The 20,223-nt window shown below is 39.3% G+C and overlaps 2 protein-coding genes across 2 annotated transcripts; one reads left to right on the plus strand and one right to left on the minus strand.

The window, feature by feature from the left end:
- Positions 1-275: 275 nt before the first annotated feature.
- Positions 276-17,996, minus strand: LOC111320591 (non-structural maintenance of chromosomes element 4 homolog A). The gene is made up of 10 exons (XM_022923250.2): positions 17,753-17,996; positions 17,305-17,385; positions 16,719-16,849; positions 15,802-15,965; positions 15,227-15,332; positions 14,529-14,607; positions 3,192-3,310; positions 2,594-2,642; positions 2,234-2,313; positions 276-1,613 (listed from the first exon to the last, which is right to left on the minus strand). The coding sequence occupies exons 1-10, from the start codon at positions 17,865-17,867 to the stop codon at positions 1,482-1,484; spliced, it is 1,056 nt and encodes a 351-aa protein (XP_022778985.1). The 5' UTR covers positions 17,868-17,996; the 3' UTR covers positions 276-1,481.
- A 23-nt stretch (positions 17,997-18,019) lies between these two features.
- Positions 18,020-20,073, plus strand: LOC111320589 (developmentally-regulated GTP-binding protein 2). The gene has a single exon (XM_022923248.2). It carries the CDS (start codon positions 18,127-18,129, stop codon positions 19,222-19,224), a length of 1,098 nt encoding a protein of 365 aa, XP_022778983.1. The 5' UTR covers positions 18,020-18,126; the 3' UTR covers positions 19,225-20,073.
- The last annotated feature ends 150 nt before the right edge of the window (positions 20,074-20,223 follow it).

Consider the following 20,223-nt stretch of genomic DNA (forward strand, 5'->3'; position numbering starts at 1 on the left):
CATGTCTTACTAGTTTACACAAAGATATTGCAAGTAAAGTTTGTTGTTGCACATTACGTGACTCAAGCTGTCATAGGAGAATGTCACTCCCATTCGATTCAGAGTTGGAAGTGATGTGGGGTGCTAGATAGAGTGTTGCTTTACAGCACCTTGGAGAGAGGGAGAACGAGCTTAGGGGCTGTAATGGTAATAAAAATCAATTCTTGCATGAACTTGCCCTTGGAGCAGACTTTGAGCTTTTTTTTCCAGTTTGAAATACAACCATGAACAAGACATTCAATAACTAAGTTTTATTTTGATTAAACTTAAACTGTAGCTCTTAAATAAACAATACTTTGCATGTAAACCTAACATTACACTATAAATTATTACATCCAAACTCATGGCTAAATCTGAATAAAAAAGATTGCCAGCAATCTCAAATTGTATGCTTCAATTAAGTGCTTTAACCACAATAGAATTCAATTATGACAAGTGTACTTTTTAATGTCTTCTTTTTTTTTATCTATTCATGTTTGAACAGAGTAACTTGGAGATTCAGTCTAAAGACTGATTTGTTTCTGTTAGTTCATAATTTCTCTTAGAATGTTATTTTTGTGATACTGAAGAAACATATTTCTGGTTACTCAGCAGCCCTAGTCTCTTTTGTGGCACTTTATTACCCTTTCACTTTCAGAAGTAACAAGGTGGTTTTCCTTAAAATATCAGTACAACTTTGGTTGAAAAGTTAGTAATAGGGGAGAGAAACATTCATATAGGGGATATAATTTGATCTGAAACAATTTTACAGCTTAAATTAAAAGAAATGTATGACAAACAGTGTGGAGAGTCTAAACTTTGATCCTGGGAGTGATAAGTTAAGCCCTTTCACACCCAAGATCTCATTACAACAAATTTGCTTTCTGTCTGCCCTACAATTCTTATGTCACTTTGGAGAATATTGGATCAACTAATAATCTCCTTATTGATAGTCAGTCCTTGTCAAGACTGTACTCACCCAGATGATCAGACTACACTATTACAAAAAAAACAATGAGCTTGGCAATTATGACTTATTTCCAAAAAATTTAAGCAGCTACTTTTTTTTAATGAAAGAGTATTAATCCAAGAAAACTATTATGTTACATTCATGTTTATTCACTAATTCAATAAAAGGAGGAATTTATATGCTTTGGTCTAAAACAACACTCCTATGTATGTACAATGTAACTGTAGATTGCCTCATAAAACAACAAATCAACCCTACCAACTATTGAATAAACAGGGCGACTACTATGCCCAAATAAGTTCTGTAAAGAAGGATACTGACTGAATCCTCTTCAACGACAAAATGATAGGTTTTGCAGCCTTCAATGTAAAAAAAGGTGGTAAAAACAGACAATGTTTACTCCAAGTTCAGTACACTCTACCGGTGGAAAAATTGCACCTCATTTCGAGGTGAACTCTTGGTACATGTAGTCATTCAATATTCATTAAAAGAGTTAATTGTCATCCCCTTCTCCTTCATTATCACTCTCATTTCCATCATTACTGGGACCAGCACCATTGGCCAGGCCCATCCTTGGGCGAGGTGGAATCATTGGCTGTGTGATGTTAAATGTTTTGATAATTTCCTACGGAGCAAATGATCCAACAGAGTAAGGCTAAAAGTTAACATCCTTGCTCATTAACAAGTTCGTAATAGAAACCAGCCAGAAAAAGTTTTCTTCTAGCACACCATCAAATGCAGAAAGAGAAATTCCAAACTATTAAAGATCAGTTTACACATTAATTTGTCTCTGCCCTTTCAAGAACCATGTGGTATCCACAAGAATACTAGATTAAATGGGAGGCAAACCAAAGAGTGCAGCAAAACCTGTCTAGTATGAAAGACGATCTTGCTAGTACATCAGAGCCAAACCACATCCAGTATCAAAGCCCCCCCCCCCCCCCAAAAAAAAAAACCACCGAGCAATACAAAGGCATTAATTCAAGGAATTTCTGATTCTTCCTGGTACACTGCTGCAAATCCTATTCTCACCAATAGAGATATAATAATAAATTACATCTTGTTACTCTCTGTTTTTCAGGATTCTTCTGAGTAAAATCTGTTACAAATCAATGTCTTGCAGCTTTTGGAGTTACATGTAAGGAAATAAAAGTCAGTATGGCAGACTTGAGACTTTTAGAGATACAGTCATGTTTCAGTTGAAAAAAGGTACAGTTGTTGATCTGTTTTTAATATTTGATTCACCTCATACTCTTTCAAAGTGAGATGAACAACAACTTGCTGCTTTCCTGTCTGCTCATCCTCACCAGGCATTTCTTGGTATGCTACCAATGCAAATGGGAAAGTATAAATAAAATAAAACAAACAAATAAACAAAACAAAACCATTTTCACCGGATTATGATCTTAAGAAAACCCCTTTGTGTTTAGATGAGGTTATGTAAACATGGAAAAGTCCTCAATTCCTTTTACAAAACATTTCTGAAAAACTATTCCGTCCAGTAACACAAAGAGTGTCATGTTACAGCCCAGTTTACATACTAGACCCATAAGAGTGCACACACTATCTGAAATATTTTATAAAAACATGTACATGAACACTTACATACAACTGGTAGTCCCTGATTATCAAGACTTATTTCTGCTCTACCATCCTGGAGGCATGGAAATAGAAGTGAAATCAAGCATGTGAGTTACATTACATGACATGAAAAGCAAGGACCATGAAACAGTTATAGATCTATTCATACTCACAAAAATAACCTAGAGACTCAGCCAGGACTCATTTGCTGTCATTTCAGAATCCTGTGCTTTAATAACTCTTACCCACTGCAGCATCATGGTATCATACAGGTGAATTTCATAATTTCACACCATGGTATTCTTATAACATGTCCTGTTGTTTTGCTTTGTCTTTTTTTCTCCATCCAAATGACCATGGAACAGCCAAAACACGAGTTTTTCAATGCACCAGCAATTTCAATGGAAAGTAAACTTGTATCAATGAAGGTACAAAAATAAGCCAAAAGTGCACTGCTACTGAACTTGGCTTCAAATAATACGACACTCATTGATGTACTGTTGAATTCTTGTAAAACAGGACTTGTAAGTATCAAATTACTGGTAAAGAGGCCTGTCACTAGTTAATAAGTTTAGCGTATTAAATTTTACTGGTAACATTTTAGATTCAAAGTACAACTTACCCTAACGAGAAAGGACAAGTGGAAAAGATTCTCAATTGTTTGCCCAAATGAATTAGGATTGATGATAAAGTCAAACAGAGACACTGGAGTTATCTCATACTCATCACCCTCCTCAGAAACTATGAAACAAGTAATTAAACAGCTAGTTAGTAATGAAAAGACAGTGGAGGTAGTATTGAGAAGACTGAATATTAGGTGGATTTGCTAAGTCAGCGTTCTAAGCTGCGACCATTTTGGTTGCCATGGCGAGTGAAAAAATATTTGGCGACTAAAATTCTGGCGAAAGTCACCGATTGGCGACCAACAGATTAAAAGAGAAACTTAGGATTACATTTAATCAATAGTACAAGTGGTGGCACCACCTGCGTTTCTCTTTTCGCCTCTCGTCGTTCAGAAACTCGACTGCATAAAAAAATGGCAAATTCGATTGATTTGAAGGAGCAACTGGCAATGTCACACGGTCTCAGCAGCTTTGTAATGTTGAAATAAATCGTTTTTGCTACTAGACAATCTCTTCCTATTCTTTCTCTTAAGGCTGGTTTTCACTTGTGACGGGGTCGTAGTCGGAGTCGTAATCAGAAGCGTGGAGCAATACAATCTAGTGAAAATCAAACCGATGGAGTCGGAAGCAGAACACTGATTCTGCCTCCGTCGCTTACGATCTAGTGAAAACTGTATTGTTGGAATCGGAAGCGGAAGAATAAACCAATCACAATGCTTGATTCCATCTTTCCAAAATGCACAAATAGCCATAACAAATTTAAACGTGTGAGCTTGACTGTAAAACTACAAAATTAAAGTTAATACTCGAAACCTACTGAAAGTACAATTCACGATCACCAAGTCGTAGTTCGCTGATGAGGTTAGCATACTCTTCCTAAGCTGCTCAACGTCGATAATAATAATAATAGTTTAATATTTGTAGTGCGCAAATTCCATTCTCATATGATCAAATGCCATAACAATTATAGAATATAAAAATTACATCAGATAATAAATTACAGTAAGACCCTTATCAAATTTACAAAACTAATAAAAACCTTATCTAAATTGTAAAAAACTATTAAACCATGCACAATTCAATCCTAATTAAAGGCTAAATTAAAAAGGTGAGTCTTAGGTAAAATTTTAAATTTACTAAAATCAGTCTCTTTACGCACTTTATAAGGAAGACTGTTCCAAAGTTTAGGTGCTACACACATAAGCACGATAACCTAATGTTTTCTTTGTTATGGCATTTGGTGCTTGCAGCATGAGACCCTTATTACTAGATCTTAAGTTGTATGGTCCATTCTGCTGCAACTTAACAAGATCTTGTAAATAGATTGGACCATGTCCATTAATTGCTTTGAAAGTGATCATGATAAATTTGAACTGAAATAGATATTACGAAACCAAAATCTCTTTCTTTTTCGAACGATATTATTCCTGTATTGTCTCTGCCTGCGCAAAATAATGATTAATAAGAGCCAAAGTTGCTCTTCGTCCGCCATGTTGTCTTTGGCGCCAATATTTGCACTTTTGCGGGCCTGGAATTGAGCATTGTGATTGATTTATTCTTCTGCTTCCGCTTCTGACTCTGACAATGCGGTTTTCACGACAGAGCTGAATAATGAAATGCTACGTCAGAGGGTATGTGGTCAACAACGCGAGCTCAAAAGTCCTAAGTCTAAAATTTAGTGAAATTAGTGGAAAATAATAAGGGCTGACATTTAAAACCTAGGAACTCTGTTTTCGTCGAAGGCACTTTCCTATTTCCAGAGGTTTTAAGAAAATGAATTTTTGAAAATTTTTAGGGGGTGTACCAAGTTTTTGACGGTTGTTCTGTAAAAGAAAAGCGGCAAGGAAAATGACGCCTCGAAGCAACAGAATAGGAAATCAACCATGCAAATGACTCAAAGTCCGTGTTTCCACGGCAAAACCTAGCGCATGCGTATACATTATTCAGCTCTGTCGGTTTTCACTAGATCGTAAGCAATGGAGTCATAAGTGGAATCAGAAGAAAATGGAAACATTCTGATTCTTCCGACTCCGATTCCGTCAAGCTTAGGACTCCACTTACGACTCCGTTTTTCGATTTTCACTAGGTCATAAGTGCTCTTATGACTCCAACACTAATGAAAACCAACCTTTACAGTAGCTAACCTAAGTTAGCTACTGTAACACATGCCGTTCGGCACATTAGTCCATCGTGTAATATATGATGAAGTGTCCTCTCCTTTTTTTTTTTTTTTTTTAGGGGGGGGGGGGAAAGGGGGTGACTAAATTTTTTATGGCGATCATGTTACAATTGAAGATTACCAAACGGTGACTTTTTGAAAAATTGAGCTTAGAGCGCTGTAAGTATGATGCTAATACAAGCCAGGTCTTAATTTTCCCCTTTAAAGAAGGCTCTCTGTTTGGTCAAAAACTTGTTATTGCTGTGGTTAACCCATCGAAAATTGATTTTATCATATAAAAGCAATAGACTGCACTTCCTATCAGTAACACCCTTTTGGGATACTGGGAGAACCCTTGAAGAGTTTGTCATTTAAAAGTTTTCTCACGCTCTCCCAACATCCCTAATGGATTATTACACTGATAAACTGAGAGAAAACGCATTCTATTGCCTAAATATTCACTATAAAATGAGCCAGGACTCAGCAGACACCTTTCATTGAGTGGAAGAGGACACCAAAATCAAGCACTCTATTTGTGAGTAATCCATTTCAAGCAAAAAGCCTAATTAAAGGTCTGAGTTTGATTTTCATGAGCAAGTAGGTTTTTTTTTATACCTAACAATATCATAACAACAATAAAGAGGGGTATAGTTAAATGAGTTTGACCATTTTGCTCTTAACCTTGTCAGTTTCAGTCTGTTTACTAGCTAAACTGGCTAGTGGAAATTGAAAACCACTAGCCAAAATTGAATTTCTACTACTCTGTGGCTAGTGGGCTACCGTTCGTGTCGAGCCCTGACTCCCAGATCTCATTAAAACAGTAATTCTCTTTACTGTGTGCCACACAATTCTTAGGATGTTAGTTTGGAGGATTTGGTATTGGATCAACTGATAATCCCCTAATTGAAATTTTCTTTATTCTCATCACTTTTCTGCTTGTTGTTGTATTGTTAATGTGAGGAGAAATGATGTCTTGGTCACTCTTGAGAGTTAAAGAGTTAAGCAAGCACTCTTTGGCCAACAGCTGGTGGATGCAGGTTCATTGTAGAAGATGAGGGAAAACAAAAATTTGGAATTTTGCTCGTGGCACACAGGTACCATAATTTCCAGCTGTTTACCCGCATCTTAAAAGCAAAGGAAATTTGCACAAAAATGCTCTAGAATTCACAACGTTGCCTACTTGACAAATGTGAATTTGTGGCCACAATTTGTGCGAACAATTGTTCAGCGCCATGTTGATTTTTTGATTTCTCAAAAAGTCTATAAATTATCTCCGATTCTACTGGGCTTAACAAGTCCCTTAAAATGAGAAAATTCTCTTTGGCTCAAGCTAGTGTTAACTGGAAATTTGTTACTGATGCACCGGTTATCCTTGGTTTAGTTTTGTCACCATCAAGGTTTTGTTTACATGCGTGTCAATAGAAATTTGTTTGTCGTGCAACTTGTGCGTGAAATAAACTCAAGCCGGCATCATGTTGTCGTTCTGAGGCGGCCATTAAAACCTGTTATCTATTGCCTTTAGCGTCTTTCTTTAGTATTTGGAACCAGTATCGTTACATGGTGTCAGGAGTCGGATCAACAACAGTCTTTTAAGCAAGACCTTCACCAATTTTTTCTTTTTCGTCGGTGCTTTGAGAAGACTTTGGATCATGATCTGGCGACAGGACTCGAACAGATGGCAACTCCAGGAGCCAAGAGCAGCAGCACTACAACACCTCCAAGCCCTGCAACACTGCAGCAAATCTTTACCTCTAATGTCCCAATACCTCCTAGGCTAGACCTTCGTGGTGACTTGGCAAGAAATTGGAAAAACTGGCTGCAAACATGGAAAGTGTACGAAACAATCACAGGTTTGCAATCAAAACCAAACGACTACCGTGTAGCAACTTTCGTTACATGTATCGGACCAGAAGCTTTTGAGATCCACTTTGATTTACCCTTTGCTACTGAGGAAGATAAAGGTAGGATCGATAAAGTCCTGGAGTTGTGGAATAATTACTGCGTGGGCAAGACTAATGTGATTTACGAACGCTACAAATTCCATATCAGAGCAGAAGAATCCGCAAAAACAATTGAAGCCTATGCATCTGCACTTCGTATGCTGGCAGATACATGTTTGTTTGGATCCGTAAAGGAAGAAATGATTCGAGACAGACTCGTGTGTGGTATTTCAGACAAAGGGCTCTGCAAGAAACTGTTGCAAGAATCAGAGCTGACACTAGAGAGATGTATGAATTATTGCAGAGCGGCTGAGGCAGCTAACAGCCAGCTGAAAGAGGTAGTCAACCATGGCACAGAAGCAGTTCATCAACTGAACGCCTACAAAAGGGGAGCAACTGGGAGAGAGTTTCGAGCTTGCAAATACTGTGGCAGAAAACATGAGCGAGGAATAGAGAAACGCCCTGCATATTGCAAGACCTGTACAAAGTGTTTAAAACAAAACCACTTCAGTTCTGTCTGCTGACAAACCGCTTCAGCATCAAGAAGAACACAGCCCCAGAAAGACATGCAGAGAAACAAGCCTAAGGTACATACATTACACAAAGATTTGCAGTCATCATCTGAAGATGAACTTTGGGTCTTATCATTCTCTGAACAAGTCAATGCTGTTAGCAGCGACAAAGGAAGAATTAATGCAGCCAAGGAAATAGGAAACAAAACAGTTACAATGCAGATAGACACTGGAGCCTCCCGCAATGTCCTACCCGTAGCTACTTGCTTACCAGTGCTGAGATCCGGAAAACAGAGCAAGAACTTGTTACCTACTCCAAGTCCAAACTGAGCATGTTGGGCACCACTGTAGTACCTGTACAAAACCCAAGAAACAATGTAGTGTACATCATAGAATTTGTTGTGGTAGAAGATGGATTTGCACCCCTCCTTGGAGCTGAAGCTGTACAGAAAATGAACCTTGTGGTTGTTCAACATCAGAACATCTTACATTCTGACATGGCGGCCACAAAGAGCCCCGAGCTAACTGAAGTACACACTATTAATAGCCAAACTGAAGAGAGAGTCCTGTCAGAGTACGCCGATGTATCCAAGGGACTGGGCAAGATAGGAGGCAAGCTACACTTGGAAGTGGGCAATAGCGTGACACCCGTGGTAATGCCACCCCGCCATGTCCCCATCACAATTAAGGCCAAGCTGAAGGAAAAACTTGATCACCTCGAGAACCTGGAAGTAATTAGGAGAGGATGAGCCTACAGAATGGGTGTCCAGCATGGTTGCAACTCAGAAACCCAGTGGCAAAGTTAGGGTTTGCATTGACCCCCAGCACCTCAACTGAGCATTGAAGAGGAGACACTATCCACTCCCCTGTTGTGGAAGATCTTTTGCCAGAACTATCCAAAGCACAAGTGTTCACAAAAGTTGATCTAAAGGATGGCTTCCTTCAGATACAGCCTGACGAAGAGTCCAGCAAGCTCACCACATTTCAGACCCCTTGGGGAGGGTTCTGGTGGCTCCGCATGCCATATGGTATCTGCCCAGCACCAGAGTGTTTTCAGCAACAGCTTGACTAGTGCCTGGAAGGACTAAAAAATGGTGTATAAGATGGTAGATGACTTACTTATCATTGGCCAGGGAGACACGGACAAAGAGGCTGACCTTGACCATGATGAAAACCTGAAGAACCTCCTAGGATGCTGCAGAGCAAGAAATATCAAGCTGAACAAGGAGAAGTTCCAATTCAAAAGCAGTGAGGTGTCATTTATCGGGCATGTAATGACGAAGGATGGTCTGAAAGCAGACCCTAAGAAAGTTGAAGCAGTTATAAAAATGGAGTGACCAACAGATGTACCAGCAGTGCAGAGGTTCGTAGAGCTAATGAAATACTTGTCCAAGTTCCTAGAAGACCTATCAGAAATGTGTGAGCCACTGTGCCACTTGACACACAAGAATGCTGAGTGGACATGGACTCATGAGCAGGAAGAAGTGTTTGAAAGGATCAAAGATGCTGTTTCCCAAGCACCAGTACTCAAGTACTTCAGTGAGAGTGACCCAACAGAAGGCCAAGGAGACGCATCCAAAGATGGCCTTGGCTTTGTTCTGATGCAGCTAGGCCAACCCGTGACATTTGTGAGCAGAGCGCTCGCCCCCACAGAACGCAAATACTCCCAGATAGAAAAGGAACTGCTGGCCCAAGTCTTTGGAATGGAGCACAACCATCACTGTGTGTATGGTCAGAAGGTCATCCTCTGGACAGATCACAAAACATTAGTCTCCATCTCTCAGAAACCCCTTGCATCAGCTCCCAAGAGACTACAGCGCTTAGACTGCTGCGGCTTCAACGGTATGACTATGAAATTCGCTACAAACCTAGCAAGGAAATGCTGATAGCTGACACCCTGTCAAGAGCTTATTTGGAGGACTATCGACATTCAGCCACGGAGATACAAGTGGAGTGCATTCATGCCACTCATTTCCTTCCTGTTCCAGACCATCAGCTCAAGGAACTCCAAAGAGAGACAGCTTGTGACTCATCCCTACAGATTTTGAAGAAAGCTATCTTGGATGGCTTTCCAGATACAAAAGATGAACTCGCAGCAGCTATGCACCAGTACTTTGGCACCTGTGACAAGCTCTCAGTACACGATGGCATCATATTCGAAGGTTTACGATGCATCATACCACAAACCCTGAGACAGAAAATCAAGCAGAAACTACCAGTACACGAGTCCCTTACTGGATTACAAGGCTGCTTACGCAGAGCATGACAAACAGTATATTGGCCTGGCACGAATGCAGAAATCACTAACCAAATCCAGAAATGTGACATCTGCGTGTCATTTCAGAGTTGCCAGACCAAAGAACCGCTCATTTCCCATGAGCCCCCATCAAGGCCCTGGGAGAAAGTTGCTACGGATATCTTCACACTGGACGACGAAAGCTATCTGTATACCGTAGACTATTATTCTGGGTACTTTGAAGTGGATCAGTTACACAGCAAAACAGGAACTACCATCATAAAGAAACTGAGGAAACATTTTGCTACCCACGGAATACCTAATTCACTGTTAAGTGACAACAGACCACCTTTTACCTCCTCTGAATTTGAGAACTTTGTGCACTCATCTGAAACCGACCACATAACCAGCTCTCCCGGCTATCCCCAAAGCAATGGGCGGGTAGAAAATGCAGTAAAAACCGCAAAAAACTTACTTAAGAAGGCCATAGAATCAGGAGCAGATTACTATCCCTCCCTGCTCAGCTGACGAAATACCCCAACAGAAGGTTTGGGCACCTCCCCAGCGCAGCATATGTTTGGGCGACATACCCGAACCCAGCTACCCACAGCTGAAACACTGCTGAAGCCGCAGACTCCAGACGCAACTACAACAAGAGAGCAGGTACTCAGAATGAAAGGAAAACAAGCCTTCTATTATGACAAGAACTCCAAAGAGCTCCCACCGTTGGTTAAAGGGGAAAGTGTCAGAGTTCTCCCACTGCCCAGTGATAGGAACCAGAAGTGGTTCAAAGCAGAAGTAAATGAGCCAGCTCATATATGCTCCTATAATGTTAGGACAGAAGACGGAAGAATTCTCCGCAGAAACTGTAGATACATTGGCAGGAGCAGAGAACCATTTAGTGGGCCCAAAGTAATGAGGCTCCAACAGACCTACCCTCATAACAGCATTCACCCTCTCCACATAAAGCCCACACCCCTCAGTTACCAAAAAATCAGTCACTACCAGTGATGCCAACTCGAGAGGACTAGCTCGGACAGTCAAGCACACGCCCTGTGGTAACACCAACCAAGGCCCGGCCTCTAAGCGCCACAACCAACAAGCCCCAACCAGGCGAACCTGTGACCACACAGGCTGGACACGTATCACATCCCCCTGCTTACTTAAAGGACTATGATTAAACGCTCTGATCTGCTAAACATAGGAGACTGTAAAGTTTTAAGTAGGACATTGAACACTTCAGAGTTTTCCAATTGCTGTTCATGTTGTTGTTTTGTTCTGGCTAGTTTTTCATGCTCATGCTATACAGTTTCCTTAAGGAGAAAAGGTGTCATGGTATGCCTGTGGTCTTACATCACATAACACACAGAAAACCATGTGCTTCAAGTTGTTGTTCTGAGGCAGCCATTGAAACCTGTTATCTATCACCCTTAGTGTCTTTCTTTAGTCTTTGGGACCACTATTGTTACACATTTTCTTTTCACATAGCTGTTTAGCAAATATATCAAGTACACCAAAGGTGAAATTGGTTTTTTCTCAAAAGTCAATTTTCACCATGTAAAAGCTCTTCCAAATTCAAAACATTCACCATCTTGAATTGCGCCATCTTTCCTGTGACGTCATGGGTGGAACCTTCCAGTACTGGAGGTCAAAAGTGCACGAGATACCTTTAAGTCTCCTTCGCATCCCTTGTTTGCTGGTCTTGTCACAATTTTTAAACTTATAATTTGGTTGAATATATTCAATTTTTTCATAATGGTAAAGCGTTGTGTTGTCCAGTTTTGTAGTAATTCAAACAAAACCGGGCACATAATGCATATATTTCCAAAAGAACTATGTTTGAAGCAACAAAGGGTTAAATTTGTTCAAGTGGGAAGAGCCAAGTTTGTCGAGCCGTCCGAACATTCTGTTGCTTGAAGCAGTCATTTTTCACCCGACTGTTGTGAGAAAAGCTACATGGTGGAAATGGGCCTTAAAAGAGTTGCTGATCCTGGTGCTGTACTAATTATTCAAATTCTTCTGAAGTAAAAAAGTGACCCGTGCAGTCAGCAGATAGCGAGGATCTGGAGGTGGTCAACCGAACTGAGAAACAACTGAGGAGAAGTGAGCTCTCCAAAAGTAAAGGAAAAGAAAGGGAGACAAATAAGAAATTCCTAAAAACCTCTCAAACTGTTTGCCTTTTGACAGCCAGGTCAGCTGGCCATTAAAGGGTCTCAAATTCATCCCAACACCCATGACAAACGAATGTAAAACCAAACCAACTCTTGCTAGATTTATTCTCGGGGATGAATGCTGAATGCACCTCCAAAACACCTTTCACGGACAAAACAAAGCGCCACATCCTCATATCGAACTGAATGACACCAGTTCAGCCTTCTGTTGCCCTTTAGAGCTAGCCCTCTGAGATTACTTATCCAAGTCATAAAATAATTCGTAACACAATAAGGTAACGGCTAAAAAAAAAACTTTGCTTTAAACCTGACAAAAGCAACACAATAACAGTCATCAGTCATTAGTCATCAAAGCGCAACTTGACAACGGAATTCACTTCAAACCTCTGAAAGCACCTTTAGTAAAAAACATGTAGGAAAGGGTTTATGAGATCACTGACCAAATGTATCGAGGCAAACACACTTCAATGGTATGACTAAGAAATGGCTTCAACAAACTCTCAATTCGCCTGGATACACAGTCCGCCTTTGTCGAAAACCATTTTCATATATTATGCGCTTATCTCTGAAAACTTAAACAGAAAAATCACTGAGGACACACTTGTGAGAGAAAAAAAAGTGCAATTTGAAAGCAATAATGCGACAACTACAAAAGCCATATGGTGAGTCCATGCTGGTCTGTCTATACCTTTGTTCTTACTTGTTTTGGGTGTGATTATTGGTGAGGTACTGCTGCCTGTACGCGAAATAGCCTGTCTCCAGCACCCAGATATTGAGGCAGGTTGTTTGAAAACCTGGATGTTTAGTAACTTATCTTGGTTTCAGGCTCTTGTTCCTTTACACTTCACCACACTTGCCTGAGTTCCATACAACAGACAGTTTCATGTGTTTTCGGCATTAGCTGACAAATTCCATACTCCCACCATTGATAATTTTATATAGAGTAGACAGACATCTATATTTATACAGGATAGCCCCTTCAGTGTAGTAAACACTGGTATCAACGGGGGTCCTGTTAACCACCCATCCCACCCCAGGGGAGGACATCCATCACACAGTAATCTTGTGAGTGGGAAATTAACATCTCCTGCCCCTAATCCTGCAGAAGACAGGACCTCCATTTATTCGTCCCTATCCAAGAAGACTAGAATATCTAAGCATTTCTTGCTGTTATAGAAAAGGCAGCATATTCTTCTTAATTATTTTAAGACCCTGAGTGTTGGTCTGGCTGGGGCTCAAACCCTCGACCTTCCGCACAACAGTCCAGCGCTCAATCCATTGAGTTAACCGGGAGGTGGTTAGCCTCCACAGAAGCTCATGTTAAAAAATCATCTTGCATTCGTTAAGATTTTCAACTTACTTTATTAGGTTTTCATGCCAAATGAAAAATAAATCACACAATGGATTAAATACCAGTCTGTTTTTCCGAAACACTCTGTATCGCTGTCAACAGGTTTTGTGCTGCTTTTGTGCGGAACGTTTGGTGAACCCTACGTGGCTTATATTGATAAGGACGTGGCCCAGACTCTCCTAAAAGGTTCTGAAGTATCCCCATCACTGTCATATAAGTTTAAGGCATTTGAGTCACTCTCTTCTGAAAAAACATAGTCCGAACTGTAGCTACTTGCATGAGCTGCCCTATCAATTCTACGGAGGAAACTGTGTTGTGCAATATTTTGTTCCACCGCTTACATCACGACTCCTCGCTATTGTTTTCGCTGATAGTGGAATTTCAGTTAAAAATGCCGATTTTCTCCCTAAAAGAAGTCGAATTGGGCAAAACGAATTGCAAATTCATATTCTAAACCACTTTTTACATATGAATAAAGGCTGATAGTTTCTAAAGAAACTGTTTGGGATTGCGTCGGTGGAGGTAACGAAATAATTTGAATATATCAACAAAGTTTAAATGGTAAATTGGCCACCGTAACGATTACAAAAGCTGATGTTTCGAGCGTTAGCCCTTCGTCAGAGTGAAATAGTAATTTTACATAGCATAATAAAAACATCTATTTTTGGGTTTACATGCATTTTATACTATAAAATTCATCTAAGTGGTGGAAACGCAGGTAGGTGGGAATTTTTTTCAATTTAACTACCTGTAGATTTCAGAATTGTCACAAACCTGCACCTCCCTATTACCCACAGTGGCGCATGTTTAAGGCAAAATCAACAGATTACCTGCGGGTAAACGGCGGGAAATCATGGTAATGAAAATGGAGAAAAGTATCAGCTATGGGGTAGATTCGTCAAATCGCTCCAAATTTAACAGTTAAAGGGTAGAATTACTGAAAGGCTACACATAGTTAATGTATGTACCTGTGTTGTCATAGAGGATTTGATGTAGTCTGTCTACTTCTTTAGTAGTAGCTTCTTCTTTAGTTTCTACCTTCTCCAACTAAGAGAAAGAATAAAATGGGGGCATTCTACAAATCAAAATTTTATCCTGCAATAGCATAATTTTCTTTACATACCTGAAAAATGAACACTGAAATTAAATGTAACAATTAAGCTAGAAAAAAAGTGTTACACTTCCATTCACAAGCATCTTGTTTCTTTTCTCAAAATATTTGTGTACTTTTGTTTTGCAATTTGGAAAGATTGTTTGTGACCCTACACTGTCCACACAAGTTGCTCATGTCATGCACATTTAATGTTGTGATATGAAGTCTAGGTACTTTTTTAATCAATTATCAGGGCTCGACACTAACGGTAGCCCACTAGCCGCACACTAGCAGAAACTCAGTTTTGGCTACTGGTTTTTTATTTCCACCAGCCAGTTTGGCTGGTAAACAAACTGAGATTGTCGTAACATCTAAGATGTCACTAGCCACTTGGCTAGTAAGTTGAAAAGTTAGTGTCAAGCCCTGATAATGAGAAAATAGTAATAACAACACAACCCAATCACATACAGAAAAAAAGCAAGATAGGTTATCATTTTCAACAGTCTGTAACTTTTAGTAAAACAAATGCATAAATAAAAGTGAAAAGGTTCATAATAGAGAGTTTAATATTACCTGTCTTGGTTTCACTAACTGATTAGCATCAGGTTTTTCATTTTTTTTCATAGTGTTTCTATCTCTCCGTACTTTAACTGGAGGTTCCATGGATAATGGACCAAACCTGAAATGAAGCATGATCATCTAAGACCACCATTACATCCCCATACACAGAAGCCTGTGAATGCATCTTAAATATAACCATAAGATCTAAGGTGGATTGAGTGAAATCTGATCTTAAAAATTATGTTCATTGCTAAGGAACCTTTGAGATAAAAACTCACTGGAAATAAATTTATTTTATGCTGTTATTAAAACACCTAGATTGTTCCATACTGGGAAGACTTAAAAAAAAAACCGGACTCAGTCTTGAATCACATTATTTCACTCTAAAAGTATTATTGCATGTATGTATGTCATACCTTCATGCTACAGAAATCAGAGTTAAATGCTGGCCTGATGGGCCACTTGGCTCATAAACAGACTTTTCTTTTACTTATGTCATATCTTAAATTCTCTTACTTAACTGTTTAAAAATGAAACAAATCAAACAGTTGCAGAATTGAATAGTATTATTGAAAGGCTGGACATACATAAAGTCAACATTTGGAGTTCTCCGAAAGGCTACACAGGCTTTTCTACCAAGCTTCTTCCAGTCAAGGTGCCGTGGGGGTTGCCGCCTTTGAGCAGGCATCTCTTCATCCTCATCATCTCCTCCAGTCATATCTGAAACATTTCTGCCTCCCATAAAAGTTATCTAATAAAGCAGAGGATGGATTAGTGGGCGTAACGGTTCTTTGAAATTAAAGATTTGAAAACTGAGGGTTTAAAAATAAAAAAGGGTGAGAAATAGGATATCTATTACATTTAATGGCTGAAAAGAAGGTAAATACATGATTGTCTGAAATCAGAACACTAGCAGTGACAAACTAACAACCTTTCAACCACCAATGCGTTGAATAACATATCACCAAAGGAGTATGTATACAGGTAAAACGTAGGGATGTTTTGAAAGCCCTTCACAAATTTCACGGTTACAAAAAAATCAAGAAAATACAATTATAACAGCAACTAAATAATGGCCAAATAACATTTTTTTCCTTAACTTTTCTGCAGCAGTAAGTTAACATGGAACTTAGAGGTAATTGGGCAAGATAACATACAACAAGATAAAGTCAGACACAAATTTTTATTATTTCCCAGTATATTACACTAACAAGACCAGGTTTTGACACTAACAGTAGCCAACTAGCCACAGACTAGTACAAATTCTGTTTTGGCTAGTGATTTCTTAGTTTCACTGGCCAGTTTGGCTAGTAAACAAACTGAAATTGTTGCAACATCTGAGTTGTCACTAGCCATTTGGCTAGTATGTTGAAAAGTTGAGCCCTGAAGACTCAACAAAGACGGGTGTGTTCATTTTCAACAAAAAAAAGTTACATAAAAAGTTTAGTGACAATGACACTTCCCACCCAGTATAGGAATGAACTGTACTTTAAGTATAACTTACCAATTTCTCAACAAAAACATCAGGATCAAATGTTACTAAGTGTGTTTGCAGCTGCTGAGCCTGTTGACTTCCAAGGTTTGATGCCAACACTAGAAAATGTGAGTCCAGAACAGCCTCTCTGGTATGGGTTGCTGTGGAAAATTCCCGGCAACAGCTTATTTCATAATAGCTTAGAGACCAAATTTGTAAGAACAAACATTCACTTGGTCTGTATTCCAAAATGTGACAATGCAAAACACGAATGGTCATCAGTAACTGTATTGCTCTGGTATTTCTGACTTCAACAATAATACCCTGATTTTCTTTTTTGCATATTATCATCCAAGTTTCCAGATCTCAATTCTTTAAGGAAATACGTGGTAAATTCCACTTTGTGAAATTTGAAGATATAACCTCCTGTTGATATTTACAGGATCTTGTTCTACTTAATGCACATTTTTTCATGCTTAGCTGTGTTATAGAAGGACATGTGCCTGGAAGCAAAGAGGATACTCTGCCTAATCCCCTACTTACATTCTCTCCTGAACTAACCCCCCCTGACATAGAATCCTACAAAGGTTTGTCTTGTGTATTAAAAAGATCTTACCTTTCTTAAATAACCCTTCAGCTTTCTCAAGTGCTTGATTTAAGCCTGTTGATTCAGGCTTGATAAAATCATGTCTGTTTCCTGTTGATTAAAGAAGTAAGAGCGTCTTAATCAAAATTAAGGTAACCCTTTTACACCATAACATTAACATGCAAATTCTCTAAACGTTTTCTATGAAACCATCGTTTGACAATCAAAAGCTTCTTTAATCACTGATCATTTCCTTTATTCTCATATCCTTGATGTTCGTTTCAGGGGTGATACACTGTACTGAAGAGAGAAATTTGTTGTTTGTCAATCTTGGGATTGAAGAGCTTTTGAAAACGTTGCAGGATGATTCGTACATGGTGATTCTTTCCAAAAAAGAAAATAATCCATGATATCCGAATTTTCGTTGACACGTGCACAATTAAAACGCATAAGAACAAAAGGATAGCACTGTGCTTACTTTGAGTTTCAGCGATCAGTTCGCGATATTCATGTCGAATTCGCCGTCTCTCGCGGGGATCGTCCTTACGATCTCCATGTGGATCGTAGTCATCCGAAGGGCCGTCTTCACCCATATCAGCTGAGCAGGAGTGCTTTGAGGGAGTTCAGAAGGAAAGTTGAACAAATATCATACATCAAATCTAGCGAAAACTACCTAACGGTGACAGACGAGTTCGCGGTAGGTTTCCCGGGTTTTCTTTTAGGTTCTGCGCATGCATATTGCAAAAGTCTGCTGAATATTTACCGCGGACTCTTATATCACCATTTTGTCTGAAAAACGCAGATTAGAGTCTGACGAACGCAGCGTGGACAAACATTTAACCAGTATCCAAAATGGGAATCCTAGAGAAAATCAGTGAAATAGAGAAGGAGATCGCTAGAACTCAGAAGAATAAGGCAACAGAGTATCATCTGGGATTACTGAAGGCGAAATTGGCAAAATACCGATCGCAACTATTAGAACCTCCTAAATCTGCTGGGGGAGGTAAGGGCGAGGGATTCGATGTCATGAAATCAGGCGATGCCAGAGTGGCCTTAATTGGTTTTCCTTCTGTAGGAAAATCGACGTTGTTGAATAAGTTAACAACCACAACCAGTGTTAGTGCTTCTTACGAGTTCACAACTCTGACATGCATTCCTGGTGTGATAGAATATAATGGGGCTAACATTCAACTGCTCGACTTGCCTGGAATTATAGAGGGTGCCTCTCAGGGTAAGGGAAGGGGTAAACAAGTTATTGCTGTTGCTCGCACTGCTGACATGGTCGTGATGATGTTAGATGCTGCTAAGGGGGAGATTCAGAAAGTTCTACTGGAAAAGGAATTGGAGGACTGTGGCATTCGCCTCAACTGTTCCAAGCCAAATCTTTACTTCAAACAAAAGAAAGGAGGTGGTATTTCTTTTAACTCCACATGTTCTCTCACTCATCTGGATGAGAAGCTTGTGATGATGATTCTCCATGAGTATAAGATCTTCAATGCAGAGGTGCTTATTCGAGAAGATTGCACAGCAGATCAGCTGATTGATGTCATCTGCGCTAACAGGATCTACCTGCCATGTGTTTATGTCTACAACAAAATTGACTGTATTTCTATAGAAGAAGTTGATCGCTTGGCACGCCTTCCGCATTCTGTTGTTGTTAGCTGTGAGATGGAGCTAAACTTGGATTACTTGTTGTCCCAGGTTTGGGAACATCTTGCACTTCTCAGAGTCTACACCAAGAAGAGAGGTGATCCACCTGACTTTAATGGAGGACTGATCCTTCGTCGTGGAGCCACTGTGGAACATGTGTGTCATGCTGTTCACAGGACACTAGTAGATGTGTTTAAATATGCTTTAGTTTGGGGCACCAGCACCAAGTACAGCCCACAGCGTGTGGGAATCAATCATACTATGAATGATGAAGATGTCATTCAGATTATGAAAAAGTGAATGTAATTTAGCAGTGGCCATTCAAGGACTTCTCTAATTTTTTAATTCACTTATCTTAAAGAGTGATCCCTGGATTTTCTGTGTTTGTTCAAATAATATATTTCCAAAAGGATGAAGAGATTTTCTAACTCTCCTCTGTCTCCCTGGATTTAGCATGGGGTTGACATTGCCACTTTGATTCAGTTCACTTCTCATGTTCCTCTCGGAGCATGGGGCAAAAAAAAAAAAAAAAATTTAAAGAGGAAGGATGATTCAAAGTCATGGCCAAAACCTTTTGAGTAAATATTAGTTACATTTTTTTTTTTATGAACAGTGGTCTACCTGAGTTAATTAATGGTAACAAGAGTACATGTAGTTATTCCCTCTTTCTGGGTTTTCTCAGGAAGGAGGAAAGACAAGACATTTTGATTGAAAAAAATTAAAACCAAAGTATTCACACTAAGCAATCTAAGTAAAAGAGAAAGTTTTTTGAAAAATAACAGATTTAATCTAGATATCATCAAGAATTCAAAGTGGATACAAGGAAATGGTTTTAAGCAATTGAAATGCAAATGACCGAATGAATCAAATTTGGTTTAGTTTTACATTTGTTGGCTGAAATGGTGATGTAGACTTTTTTCAACGAAGCCCAGAGTGTAGCAATAGAAAAGCCATAGCAGTCCTGACCCACCTTTGTCAACCAAGGGGAGACAAAAAAATTATTGTTTTCTCGTTGATGGCCACTGGCTAAGATTTTCATTTTCTATTTCCTACTTTCATGGGTGGTTTCCTATGCAGTTACATACAATAGAAATAAAAGTTATCATAAAAACATCATAGTGATAATAAAAATATCAACCAACTCTGCCATTTGGGCTTGTGTATTTATAATAGAGGTTTCAAGTAAGATTCCATAATTTGCATCTGTAAACTGAGTTAACCCATCTTACCAAAGCAAGTGAGATAATCATACTAGAGTGGTCAGAAGAGGTCCACTTGGAGGAGATTTGCTTCATCTTC

This window comes from Stylophora pistillata, chromosome 1 (genome assembly GCF_964205215.1).
Source record: "Stylophora pistillata chromosome 1, jaStyPist1.2, whole genome shotgun sequence".
Taxonomy (NCBI): domain Eukaryota; kingdom Metazoa; phylum Cnidaria; class Anthozoa; order Scleractinia; family Pocilloporidae; genus Stylophora; species Stylophora pistillata.

Bases quoted from the DNA above. Each gene is read 5' to 3' on its own strand.
- LOC111320589 (XM_022923248.2), top strand. From the start codon at position 18,127: ATGGGAATCCTAGAGAAAATCAGTGAAATAGAGAAGGAGATCGCTAGA.
- LOC111320591 (XM_022923250.2), bottom strand. From the start codon at position 17,867: ATGGGTGAAGACGGCCCTTCGGATGACTACGATCCACATGGAGATCGT. The intron at 17,386-17,752 runs GTAAGCACAGTG...TTTAATCAACAG, and splicing joins ACTGATCGCTGAAACTCAAA to GAAACAGACATGATTTTATC. The intron at 14,608-15,226 runs GTAATATTAAAC...TCTTTCTCTTAG, and splicing joins AGTTAGTGAAACCAAGACAG to TTGGAGAAGGTAGAAACTAA.